This window comes from Protopterus annectens, chromosome 12.part0, assembly GCF_019279795.1.
Source record: "Protopterus annectens isolate FY-2018-M chromosome 12.part0, PAN1.0, whole genome shotgun sequence".
NCBI lineage: Eukaryota > Metazoa > Chordata > Ceratodontiformes > Protopteridae > Protopterus > Protopterus annectens.
Window position 1 is genome coordinate 3,039,159 of NC_056746.1, and position 14,523 is coordinate 3,053,681.

Below are 14,523 nucleotides of genomic sequence, written 5' to 3' on the forward strand. Positions count from 1 at the left end.
ATCTGGTATCCCCCTCCTGACCCTTGCCAAACTCACTTAAAAAGGAGTTTAGTGTACACCTCCTCTCACTCCCCACAGATGGGCCAGGAGAATTGGTGTAAATTGGCTCAGGACCCCAAGATGTGCTCTGCTGTCAGGTCAGGCACTTCCAGGACTCTCTCCACTTTTCTGTTAAGGGAAAAAATAACCTTCCCTCTGAGGAGGCGGATGAACCCCCAAGACACTAACCAGGAGGAACTAGATTATTCCTCTCCAATCTCCACTCCCATTGACCTGGATTCGAATGCTGAGGATACCATTTTTTTTTTACTCTTCTGTGAGAAAACATCTGGTGAATTCCTCACAGGAAATGCAAGTCTTTAATTGGGAAGACATGAAAGTCTTCAGATGCTTGCTCTTTGTGCTGTTGGAAAAGAAGAATTCTAAGCCATTACTTCTAACCCACTCCTAATCTTGATAGTCCATGAAGATGCTTTCCTAGTTACATCCCAGACTGCTGACTCCCAAACCCCTGCAATCAAGAAACTAGACAGGTTTTACAAGGTGCAGGACACCATCAAATACTGACAGAAATTAAGTAGCTGACCCTGCAGTGATATATGTGGACCCTGAAAAGGTTTCACATGGACAATACCTACTGCCTATTTGCCTAATAAGAGAATCGGAGCCTTAGGTAGGGTTGGCAAGAAGATTTATACTTCAGTCCCTTTGCCCTTCAGGGCTTTTAAACTGTCAGTTGTATGACTAAATTCCCTTTGGCCATCTTCAGCATAGCATAAGTGGATAGTTAAGCTATACTTAAGAAACAGAGGGTCTTTAAACCCAACTGATGTGCATAAAGATTAAGATACCTTGAAAATATCCTAACATCCAAACCAAAGGGTCAAAAGGACCCACAAACCATTCAGTAATAACTGCAAGAAAAACACAGCCAGGCTAGAGTTTTCACTGTGTGATGCTTTAAACCTGTGGTGGAAGACCATTGTGGATATATGCAAGTGACCCATTAAGGACAGAGTTGAGGTCAAAAAAAGGCCAGAACATGCATGTCCATAGTTTAATGGGGGTTGGCTTTATTGGCCTAAATGTAACCATAAATATTTAAAAAGAAAAAAAAAAAAAAAAGTTCAGAAGACATTTAGTAGATTATAAATATTTTGGGAAGTGCTGATAAATCATGAACAAATGGAAACAAAACTCAGTAAAGAAGAGTTTAGAAGACTAAAATTAATACTGAAAACAGCCCTGACATCTAGGAACAAAAGTCCAAGTTATAAACTAGTTTGCTCTTTCTGTTCTAACTTAGTTTTGGGGTGACTAACTTTACCCAAAAGGTATTTGATCAGTTGGACAGGAAAACAAGAAAATGCTTCACTCGTACCAAATGATGCATGTAAAAATCTGTGTGCATCAAAGCTTGTAAATTCCTCATTTTGAAGGTGGTATGGGCCGCCTCAAAATTGATTACATGTCTAGGTCTGCAGTAGTAGGACTGCATACATGTCTGCTGACCTCACCAGATCCAAACATGGTGGAAATTTTAAAACATGAGGCGAACAAGTCTTGGTCACCTACACTGTTTTACTGGTTCCTTTTATACCACTGTTTCTGGATTGGTTTTGTGAAACTGCCAAGTAGCATTCACCCACCATCTTTTTGACTACTCAGGAAGTACGATGGCAAATACTAGATGGGTAGCCAGACTGAGATTTTTTGCTTCAGTCCCCTGTGTACAAGGGGAAGGAGAGTGTTAGAGTACTGTTCTGACCTGCTTTAAGAAGAGCTGCAGTTATGGTAGGTACAGCTTAAATGTATTCCATTGCTGATACAGCCCCGAGTTTCATCAAGTTTATCTGCTTTATTAACATTTGTTTATATGTGAACACTTGACTGCTTCCAAGACCGAAGTAATAGTATGATACTTTCTTTTCTGTAGCACTACTTGATGATGCATCTATTTGCCTCCAAGCTTGTTGCAGCTTACAAGTCTTGTCTTCATCACTGCCTGATGATCTTTTGCAAAGGTACTGTAGTTAATTTAGTATGCATCTGTAATTGAGATGGTTTTAGCTGCATTTTAATAGTTGAGCGGTATCATTGTCAAGTTGTAATAGTGATCATTTTAAAATGCAGTAGAGCTTGAAAGTGAGCTAAAGAAAAGGCAAATAGCTGTAAATCCAAGTTCTGTGCACAGAACTATTACTTGTATTAAAAGGATCACCAGCTGCAGTTTTTAGGTACGTTTATAAATGCTATGTAATTCAAGTCTGATGCACACACATTCATGTAGTTATTTTCAATCTTAATCTTACTGTTATAACTAGAGAGGTCATTCGAGGTCCAATTTGCCTATTAAACCCATGTATTACAAAATGGGTTATCCTTTGGCAGATTTCTGTCCTTGAAATACAGTAGCATTCATCAGTAATATATGAATAATATGTAATATGTGAAAGATGGCAAGTTATATAAAACAAACTCCTGGTGCCTTAACCAAACACATTTCAAGGGAGTAACAAAAATGTATATAACTACAGCTGTTTAAACAGTAAATGTACTGAAACAATTAACTAATTATGCAATTAATTTAAAACAAGCTTCCATTCTCTTTCTCAGTTGAACTCCCCAGATTCTAAAGTACTTTAATTTCCACTCATGTATCACTTCTGCTTTAACATATAGTCTGAAGACCTCCTTGACTATCACATTATATCTGTTCTAACATGATTCACTTAAAACTAGTTAAAAGTAATTGTATTTTTGAAAATTTGATTTCTTTACCCAGCTGGAGGCAAGAGTTAACTGGATGCAAGATTGTTTTTAAGATGCAGCAGGGACAGTTTAATGTTCCACGTTTCTGTTTAAGGGAGTTTTTACCTAAACAACTGTAGAGAACGAGCAGCAATGCTAGATGTATGAAGTCTTGTACTTACCTACTTAACGGTAGAAGTCACTTTGTAGTTTTTGGCTGGTTGTTGTTGCCAGTGGTATTATCCAAATGCTCTAAACTAGTTTCAGTGAGCCCTTCAAGATATCGTAGTGCTGATGCATGCTTACTTGTATATACCTGTTTTGGTATCACCTGTATTGTCTTGACACATTGTGCCTGCCACTATATGCAGAGTTCCTGGACAACTCCATTTTAAATTTCAACTATCTCAAAAAATGACATAAGACTTTCCGCACAAGTTAATTAACATAATAGTAATTGGTATGTTTAAGGGTTATGACCCTTAACGGGTGAGTTGGCATGTTGATAATTAGCATGCCATCTCCTGCCGCTTAGTAAGCGGTTATGGATGAAACAGTTTTGATCTTTAACTTTGCGGTATAAGCATAGACATATGCTGCTTAAATGCACCTAATGTTGGTGCATTCTAATGATTTGAGAGCATTATCCATGAGAAAAGCAGTGATTTCTAGCAGTCCAGCTTGATTTGTGGTCATCACAGCTTTACTTAAACTGACAGAACCTCCATACATAGGCAGTGCTTGGCTTTACAGTGGAAATTTAGTCTGAGGCAAATTGTTACTGCACAACAGATAATCTAGACAGGAAAGATAGAGTATATGAGAATTGGTACAAGTAAAACTTAACTTATAAGGTACGTGCAGATGTTCATAGTGCATACAGCTGCAGTCATTACAGATGGGGTTATCCTGCCGTCAGGCGGGTCCTCGGTCGGCCGAATTCCAAAGTCTAGGTCCGGTGTCGGTTGTAGTCGCTTCTTCCCTGACGTCAGTGCGGCAGGGGTATAAAAGAGGCAGCCGACGCCATTTTTCTTGCCGCGCGGTGCCCGAAGCAGAAGCAGTTCTCAAGTGCCGGTCGGCCAGCTCCTGAGATTTACGAAAGTATTTCAGCCGAAGTCTTCTTGAAAGCTAAGTACCCCGTTGTGGAAACTTTTTTTGCCTCAGACCGATGTCAGAAAAAGTTAATTGCATTTCATGTGGGAAGCAAATACTGCATAAGGATTTCCACTCTTTCTGTATACGTTGTTTAGGCCCAGACCACGACGTCTCGGCCTGCCGTTTTTGTGCTAGATTCAACAAGCACACTATTAAGCGTCGGGCGGAGTTCACCCTTCACTTTTTTGACAAAAAATTTAATTATATTATGTTGTCGGATACTCCAACTCCAGTTTTGAGCAAAAAATGCAAAGATAAGGACCGACATACGAGGTCCGCACCATCTACTGAAACCACGCTAAGGCCGACTACTGGTTTTCCGGTTCTCAGCGAGGCGCCTACGCAGCCCCTGAGTACTGATGACACTACATTACCGGTGTCTTCAGTACCCGAGGTCGCAGGCTCCTCTGTCCCCATTCCTACTACAGATACCGATGCCACTCCTGGCGGGGAAACTCAGAATTTAGACAGGCCTGCCATTTCTCAAGGGGTCTTCAGGCCTTTCTCCTTCTCTAGTAAAGCCTTCACTAAATCTAAAGCAGCCTTGAAAACCAAAAAACAGGTTCCTCAGACCCCCTCTCAAGGCACCATGCTAAAAAGCAGATGCTTAAAATGGCTGAGGATTTGATTACTCTTATCAGGGGTTCTCAACCCCCCTCTGACAAAAGGCCCAGATTAGAGGAAGACTACCCTTCCTCAGATCAAGCTTCTATTACCTCAGAATTATCTGAGGACCAGGATTATGCCTATTCTCCATTCGAAGACTCTGATGCAGAGGAGTCTCTTCCCTCGGTCTCCCCCCCTGAGGACTTCTCTTTTGGGGAAACCCCGCATACATTGAGGGAACACTTTCACTGGGAAGGCCAAGATTACTCTGATTCCAAGAAGAGGCTCAGGGAATTTCTTCTGCTCCCCCAGCATAGGCCCCTGGCTATCCCTCCTGTTTTAGATATATTGGATGATGTGTACACAGAAGCCAGCCTTAATCCAGATTCTTTGCATCCAGCTCCTGTTAAACCAGACAGGTATTACCAGGTTCCTGATTCTCACCAGTTCCTGTATAAAAGCCATACTGCTGACCCAGAAACAATTTCACAGGGTCCCAAGGGAATTAAGGCCTCTACTGCTAAAAACCCATTACCTTCAGAGAGAGATTCCAGAGCTTTAGAAAGGTGGGGGGGGGGAGGTGTACACCTCGGGCACTTTAACCATGAGGGCATTAAACTGTCAGATCCATATGTTAAAGTATCAACAGTTTTTGATATCTCAGCTGAAAAACAAGATGACACAACCAGAACCAGATTTAAGAGTTGCAGGATTTGTTGCATGGTGCAGAGCAAGTGGGTAAACATACCTTGCAGTGTGGTTTTGATGCTTTAGAGGCCTCATGTAGAGCTGCTGTTACGGGGTCTGTTATACGTAGGCATGCTTGGCTCAAAGAGCAAACATTACCAGATCATGTCAAAGCTAAATTATTAGATGCACCTCTTCAAAAAGATGTATTGTTTGGTGTTAAAGCTGAGGTACTAAAGAAAATGGAGGAAAAAGCGAAATCAATGCAAACAGTGAAAGATTTCCTGTAGGTACAACCTCCACGTTTCAGCAGAAACTGGCCTTCAAAAAATTGGTCCTTTCCAGCCACGGACAGACCTCAAAGGGGCAGATACAGACGCTCAAGGGGTAGAGGGCAACCTCAAGGATCTTTCAGAGCCAGACAGTGGCAAGCACCAACCCCAAGAGGTGGAGAAGATAGATCACAGTCTTTTAGAAAACGGACACAATGATTTTCCCCTACACCTGCCAAGCAAAGCTTTAATGGCAGCACCTTTGGGCGGAAAACTGACATTCTCAAAAAACTGGCATATTGTTACAAAAGACAAATGGATTCTTAACATTATAGACAGAGGCTACAGATTCCACTTTCACACCCTTCCAAAAATGAGAGGCATGCCAAACCTGCCACAAAATCAAAGAGCAGAGGCACAAAAACAAATTTCAGCTCTCATGGACATGAAAGCAATCCAAGAGGTACCTGCAAAAGAACAAGGTCAAGGGTTTTATTCCAGACTATTCCTGGTACCAAGGAAAGACAAAGATTGGAGACCTATCTTAGACCTATCCATCCTAAACACATATCTACAGGTGCCAAAATTCAAGATGCTCACATTACAGCAGCTTCTTCCCATGCTGGGCAAGGAGTCTTGGCTGGTAACATTGGACCTCAAGGAGGCATACCTGCATGTCCCTATCAGACAAGATTGCACAAGATACCTCAGATTTCTTGCAGGTTCAACCCATTACCAATTCTCTGCATTGCCCTTTGGCTTATCTACTGTGCCCAGAGTGTTTACGAAATGCCTGGCATCAGTAATCACCTTCTGCAGACTACAAGGGATACAAATTTACCCATATCTGGACAACTGCCTGATCCAAGCGGACAGCAAGGACATACTACTGCAGCACCTGGTGTTTGTAATAAAACTGTTGAACTTCCTGGGATACGCAGTCAACAAAAAGAAATCAAAACTAATACCCTCTCAGCAAATAATTTTCCTGGGTGCCAGCTTGAGTACAACCACCCAGATGGCCTACCTCACGCCAGACAAACAAGGGCAACTGTCTCAATACTTCAGAAAAATGGCAACTTTCACCAGGCTAACTGCAAGGAAAGTCCTGCAGGCTCTGGAATTCATGGCATCTTGCATCCTACTAATCCCATGTGCAAAGCTGCATATGAGAAAACTCCAATGGTACCTAAAAACCTTATGGTCTCAACACAGCCACAGCTTGGAAGCAATTATATACTACTCATTCCATGCCTTCAAAAGGAATTTTTGTGGTGGGCTCAAGCTTGCCAAAGAAACACAGGTCTTCCTTTCTGTGTACCTCAAGCAACTCAAATCATCACAACAGACGCCTCAGACTACGCCTGGGGAGCACACATGACAGATCAGTGCATTCAGGGAAAATGGACCCAAAAAGAGAAGCACCTTCACATCAACCAAAAGGAAATGCTAGCCGTGCAAAATGCTATTATGACCTTCAAAGACCTACTGCATCCAGGCCAACTATTGATAAGGACAGACAACACCACAGTGATGTGGTACATAAACAAACAGGGGGGAACTCATTCGTACCCTCTGTGTAGGCAAGCCATGACCCTATGGAACACAGCACTGGAATTGCAAATTCAACTACAGGCACAATTCCTGCCAGGGAAGGAAAACACACTGGCAAACAACCTAAGCAGAAATATGAAAGATCCTCACGAATGGAAGTTGCATTCTCAAGTTTTCACAAAGATAACTCCGGCATGGGGACAGCCAGACATAGAACTCTTTGCTACCCACAAAAATTGCCAGTTGAAAAAATTTTGTTCAAGGACCTATCATCCACAGGCCTGGAAAGTGGACGCACTTAACTTCAATTGGGCAACATTGACGGTCTATGCCTTCCCGCCTCTTCCTCTGCTGCCCAAAGTTCTATTAAAAGCCAGAGCAGAGAGGCCGAAAATGATTCTCATTGCTTCAGACTGGCCAAGACAAAGCTGGTATCTGCTCCTGAAGAGCCTGACACATTCCCCACCATGGACCCTACCTCTAGTCCCTCTTCTGTTGTCCCAGCACAACTACAAGACCCTTCACAGCCATCTCAAAACCCTAAATCTAGCTGCATGGAGAATTCCTTGATTTCCCAACAGATTCTCCTCTCCAAGGAGGTGCAGGATGTCATCTTGGAGGCCAGAAGACCACCTACTAAAAAAGACTACTCCGCCAAATGGAAACGATTTTTTGCCTGGAATCAAGAAATGGGACAGAATCCTTGGGTAATAAATATATCTCAAATTTTACATTACCTAGCTGAGATGTTAAACAATGGACTTTCCTTCTCCTCCATCAAGATCCATGCTTCAGCCATTTCTTCACAATACAACACAGAACCTCCTTTATTCTCTCATCCTCTCAAGACAGTTCCTCAGAGGGGCAAAGAATATAAAACCCCCAAGGAAATCACCAGTCCCTGCTTGGGACCTCAACTTCGTATTGGAAAAGCTGACCCTTCCTCCCTTCGAGCCAGCTTCTTCAACAGACCTACAATACTTGTCATGGAAAACAGCCTTTCTTCTGGCTATCACCTCAGCACGCAGGGTTTCGGAGCTACAGGCCCTCATGGCTGTGCAACCATTCATCATTTTCCATCAGGACAGAGTTTCCTTATGAACCAACCCTACCTTTATGCCAAAGGTAGTATCCAGTGTAGCTTTGAATCAGACTATCCACTTACCTACCTTTTATCCTAATCCACAAAACAAAGGGGAAAGACTGCTACATTCCTTGGACATTCACAGACAACTTCATTACTATTTGGACAGGACAAAGCCATTCAGGAAATCTGAGCAACTCTTTGTGTCCTATGCTGCAGGTGGTCAAGGAAAGGCTATTTCCAAACAGACAATTTCAAAATGGATAGCCCATTGCATATGCTTTTGTTACTCATTTCATGGAAAAACTGTGCCTCCATGCATCAGATCCCACTCCACTAGAGCCACAGCTACCTCTGCAGCCTTCTTCGGGGGAGTCCCTACCAAGGACAATTTGGAAGCAGCCACCTGGAGTTCAGTGCACACTTTCTCCAAGCACTGTCACCTCCCACTATACTCTAAATCTAGAGCGGGCTTTGCCACAGCAGTCCTGCAGGGCATACTAGCCCCTCCTAGTTCCACTTAGTGCCTACCACCCTTACTTAGCTTTGGGATTCTACCCATCTGTAATGACTGCAGCTGTATGCACGATGAACACAGTACAGTTTTGTACCTACCATAAATGTAGATGTTCGAGTGCTCATCCAGCTGCAGTCCAGGTTTCCCTCCCTTCATCCCCTCTTAGGACAGGCCTTATGACGAACACCTTTTCATATAACCTGTTTGTGGTATTCTTTTATGGTGTATTTGCTTGCAGCTACTGTTTTTTGATTTATCAACATTGCATCTTTGCATAACATTGCCTTCCTTCTGGGGGCACCTGACATCTGGGGCAAGAAAAATTGAAGAAAATGGCGTCGGCTGCCTCTCTTATACCCCTGCTGCACTGACGTCAGGGAAGAAGCGACGACAACCGACGCCGGACCTAGACTTTGGAATTCGGCCGACCGAGGACCCGCCTGACGGCAGGATAACCCCATCTGTAATGACTGCAGCTGTATGAGCACTCGAACATCTACATTTATGGTAGGTACAAAACTGTATTTTACTGTAACATGTATGTAACTAGTCCAGATACAGATTTGCTGTATCCAGGACTGCATGTAAGCTGAGCCCCCCCAAGCGGTCCTGTTAGAGGGAAGCCTTCTAGTTTATCAGTAAGAGTGGTAGATGTAAGGTAGCCTTTCTACCACAAAAGGAGTGGTTTCTGGCCCAGCAATTGTAGTTTATTGGCCGTTTGGGCACTTTTTCCATATCTTTCAACTTTTCTGGTTTAAAAACCCACATTTGCACTTGCTTCCCACCTCTCCTGTCACTAGTGTAGTCCAGATACAGATTTGCTGTATCCAGGACTGTTTGTAAGCTTCGGAGTGGTGCCAAAGTCTGCTCTTGAATTTTTCACTTAGATGTGGTAGTTTTGTCCTCTTCTGCAATTTGACTAGCTTATTAGTCTAGCACTTTACCAGACTTTTTGTAGCAAGTGTAGCACACAAAAGTGCTACCAACACTAAACGTTCTACAAGAAAACAGCTCCAGTACTTATTATTAATGCCCACCCCTCCAGGCATGTCTAAAGGTCAGTTCCCTGTGCTTTCTCCTATTAACCTGGTGAACTTGGGCATCCTGAGGCAATGTAGCAACTGCCTCATACACTGACAACCCTCTACTCTTACCTCCCAATACTCAGACTTGTGAGAGATGCACATATATATCCAAATTGGAAGTCATGCACTACCCAGCCAAGACTAGAATAGTTGGTCAGGAGGAGAAGCTCAACACTTGCACCACACCACATGGAACACACAGCCATCCAGAGCACACAAAAGCGTTGCCTTCACATAAAAACACAAACCACACACCCACCTTCACAGAGGCTCTCAATAAAAATCTACCCAAACAGCAGAGACCTCCAAGGTAGAAACACACTCTACCACCACAACACAATACTAATCTCGAGACAGATAACTCTAGTAAACAGTGTGCCAGTCAACCAAAGCCCCTAAGGCAAAACAGCATGCCCAACACACACTGGTCATAGGTGACTCAATGGTGAGGTACACTGATGCCCCACTCGCTAGGTTGAAAAATGAGAAAGTAACAGCTGCCTATCAGGTGCCAGGATCTGCCACAATAACGCATGCATCCTGGTCCCTCAACAGCAGGTACAAATATGACTGTCATTGTACATGTGGGTGTGAATGACCTGAGATGTACCTCCCTGGACTACATGAAAAGAGACGTGGAGGAGCTCTCTGATAATGTAGGCCAGGTGGGTGTGACCCTAGCCCTGAGCAGCTTCCGACCATCACCCAGAATACCACAGTACAAGCAGAAAATGATTGATTTCAACAATTGGCTAAGTTTCTGGTGTCATTCTAAGGGGATCCAGTATCTGCCTAGGATGATGTGATTGACGGACCTCAATGCTTTGCCAGAGATGGCCTGCATCTGTCACCCCTGGGCTTCCAGATACTGGCCAAGGCTCTTGCCACCCCTATAGTGCCTTTTTAGGCGGTGTTCCAAAGACCAAATTACCACCGTAACAGCTGCAAACAAATTCAATCTGAGGGTCATGCTGCTAAATGCTAGAAGTCTAAATTTCAAAATGCACTTGCTCAAAGCACTCCTTAAAATAGAGAACATCGACATTTGTACAAAAAAATAAAGGAAAATCACTTAAAACATGACCAGTAAGATATGTAGGAACGTTCCAGACTTCTCCCAGGTTTACATTTTATTAAAACAATAAAATTAAGTGCTTCTGATGAAGTCTGTATTGGCGAGAGACGAAAGCGCTTCCTTTTATTGTTTAATTAACATAGACATTTGTGCCTTAACAGAGACCTGGTTCAAGGCAGCAGAAAGCACATCTGCACTACCAGGCTGTAACTCATTCCCCCCCTTTCAGCCCCAGAACTTGGGCCAAAGCTCCAAAGTCGGTGTTTTTTCCATATTCATAAAGGATGCGCACACCTCCTGACTGGTAGCCCAACATAACGCATCTGAGATACTTCAGGTGCAGCTAACATTGGGTAAGGCAGCGATTCAGGTCCTAGCCTGCTATAGGTCCTCAACCATGTCCCAAAACTCACACTCCATGTTCCTAAGCACCCTGGAATATTGGGGGCCAACCTAACGCGCTCATACTGGGTGACTTCAACTACCCCTCCATTAACTGGGAAAAATACTCATGTACCAATACACTTGCCCAACGTTTCCTGGAATTCATTAATTCCAGTGCCCTGGACCAGCTCGTTCTTACCCCCACTAGAAGTAGCAACATCCTTGACCTGGTCATTACTAACATGGGCAACTGCTACTCTACACTAGTAGTCAACTCCTCCCTGGTTCGATATGACCACAAACTGATCACATTGGAAATCCATATCCCTCCCACCCCCAACCCTGCAAAGGTAACCACCATGAAAAACTTCTCCAAAGCTAATTTTGGGCTCCTAAAAACATAGGTGGCTAACTTCACGGCACCCATGCAAATGGAGAATAGTTGCATGACTGCCGAATCATGCACCAATGCACTGTACAAACACATACAGAAATGCATGGATCTCGCCATACCCAATAGAACCAAAATGCTCTCCTTCCAAAAAAAAAAAAAAGGAAGTCAGTCTGGTGATGTTCTTCGTGTTTCACTGTTGCAGCCATTACATTTGGGTAATCCCGCTGGCAGGTTGCCCTCAGCCGGCCTGAATTCCAAAGTCCTGGGTCCTGCGTCTGCTGCTGTGGCCCCTTCCCTGACGTCGGGGGTATAAAAGATGCAGCCAACGCCATTTTCTTCAGTCTTTCTTGCCGCATGGTGCCCGAAGCAGAAGCAGTTTACAAGTGCCGGTCGGCCGACTCCTTGAAATTTTCGTGTTTGAGTTTCAGATCCGAAGTCTTCAATAAAGCTAAGTACCCCGTTGGGGAAACTTTTTTCTTGCTCCACACCGATGTCAGAAAAAGTTAATAATTGTATTTCTTGTGGAAAGCAAATACCTCATAAGGATTTTCATTCTTACTGTATTCCTTGCCTAGGCCCTGATCACAACGTTACTGGTTGTCGGTTTTGTGCTAGATATAACCAACGCACTATTAAGCGTCAGTATGATTTTGCTTTAAAATTTTTTGGACGCCGGTTTAATTATCCTGAAATGTCGTCTGATAGCCATCAGACTACCAGAGTTTACAAAAAAATGCAAAAAAATGGATAGAGAAAAACAACCGAGGCCCAAAACCGACAAAGCTTCTCCTAAGCCAGTCGCCGGTTCTCAGTGAGGTACTTTCGCAGCCCCTGATGCCCACTACTTTAGAGTCGCAGGCCGCTACCGACTCCCATGTGGAGTCGGCCATGCCGCTGGATACTCAAGGTATTGGAGCCTCAGACGCTAATCCCTCAGATGGGTCCGGAGCCGCTGAGCAGGTACTGGCTTCTGAGGGTGTATTCAGACCTAAACATCTTTACATTAAAACAACTTCAGCTTCAAAGGCAAAGATTAAAGCACCTTCTACAGCAAGGAAACAAACTCAAGAGCCACATGGACAGGCCTCTATGCCCAAAAAACAGATGCTCAAAATGGCCGAAGACTTGATTACCTTGATCAGGGGTTCCCATCTACCTCCTGATAAGAGGCCTAGGCAAGGCACCTGCTATGAATCTTCAGATCAGGTTTCTATTTCTTTTGATTCCTCTTCTGATCAGGAATGTTCTCTTCCCCCCTATGAGGATTCTGATGCTGAAGAATCTGTACCTTAAACATCTCCTCTTGAGAACTATTCCTTTGGGGAAAACTTGCATACCATGAGGGAGCATTTCCACAGGGAGAGCCAAGATTTTTCAGAATCTAAAAAGAGGCTCAGGGATTTTCCTTTACTACATCAGCACAGGCCTCTAGCCATTCCACCTGTTAGACATTGGAGATGTGTTTTCGGAGTCTAGTCTGACCCCTGACTCCTTACCCCCCAGCTCCTGTTAAGCCTGACAGATATTACAGAGTTCCTGACTCATGCATTTCTTTTTAAAAACCCTGCTGCTGACCCAGAAACTTTTTCACAGGGTCCAAAGGGAGTTAAGGCTTCCACTGCAAAAAATCCAACCCCATCTGACAGATTCAAGGGCACTGGATAGATGGGAAAAAAGGTTTACACATCTGCAACTTTGGCTATAAGGGCCTTAAACTGTTAATTTCATATGCTTAAGTATCAGCAACCTGTCATGGGATTGCTTAAACAGAAAATGTTAAATTCTGAATGTGCAGAAAACAAGGAAATGCAGGATTTATTATAGGCAGCAGAACAAGTTGGAAAACATACTTTGCAATGTGGTTTTGATTCTTTGGAGGCCTCCTGCAGAGCCACAGTTACGGGTTCTGTAATTAGGAGGCATGCTTGGTTAAAGGAACAAACTCTGCCTGATCATGTTAGTTAAATTACTAGATGCACCTTTACAGCATGATACTTTGTTTGGTGTTAAGGCAGAAGAGGTGTTAGAGAAAATGGAGGAGAAAGCTAAATCTATGCAAACTGTCAAAGATTTTTTACAAGTACAGCCATCTAGGTTTAGTAGACATTGGCCTACAAAAATTGGTCCTTTCCTGTGTCAGACAAACATCAAAGGGGCAGATTGGATGCCCTAGGGGCAGATCCCAGGTGCAAGGTTCTTATAGGCCCAAGCAATGGGGTGCTTCTACCTCCAAAGCTGGAGAAGATGGATCACAAACATACAGAAAACAGTCCCAATGACTTCCCCCTGTCTGCACCAAGCACTTATCTTCTGGCAACACCCTTAGGGGGAAAATTAGCACTTTTTGCACAAAATTGGCACATCATAACCCAGGACAAGTGGGTTCTAAACAGTGTCACAAGGCTACAAGTTCCATTTTCATACTCTGCCAAAGGTAAACGGCTGGCTAGATTTGCCAAAAAAATCAATTGGCAGAGGCACAAAAACAAGTCTCATCCCTCATGGACATGGGGGCATTCAACAAGTACCAGAGCAAGAGCAGGAAGAAGGATTTTACTCAAGACTGATGTTCTTCTTCTGTTCTTAAGTAGAAGCCCGCCTGGCTGAGAGATCAATTTAGCATCTCTTTTCAAAGAAAATTGGATTTAATTACCCAAGACAGATGGGTTCTGGATTATTATCCACAGTTACAGGTTATTTTTCCATACCTTGCCTCCTTTCAAGGCAGGCATGCCAGACCCTCCTCAAAGAACAGAGGCTCCGCGTGGAGACCAGTTCTGGATTTATCTATCCTCAACACTTATCTGGACATTCCCAAGTTCAAAATGTTGGCGTTACAACAGCTTTTACCTCTGCTGGGCAAAGATCACTGGATGGTAACTTTTAGATCTCAAGGGCTTACCTTCATGTGTGCCAATAAGACTAAGTTGCAGGAAGTATCTGCGTTCGAGCTGGATTC

At 43.5% G+C, this 14,523-nt stretch overlaps 1 protein-coding gene across 1 annotated transcript in view; it reads left to right on the forward strand.

The window, feature by feature from the left end:
• LOC122817306 (serine/threonine-protein kinase SMG1-like) overlaps positions 1-14,523 on the forward strand; it is a gene marked incomplete in the record, with an annotated part of 2,898,779 nt that overhangs the window by 714,565 nt on the left and 2,169,691 nt on the right. The window contains 1 exon segment of the mRNA XM_044090530.1: positions 1,937-2,024. Within this exon segment, the coding sequence (XP_043946465.1) occupies positions 1,937-2,024 (88 nt within the window).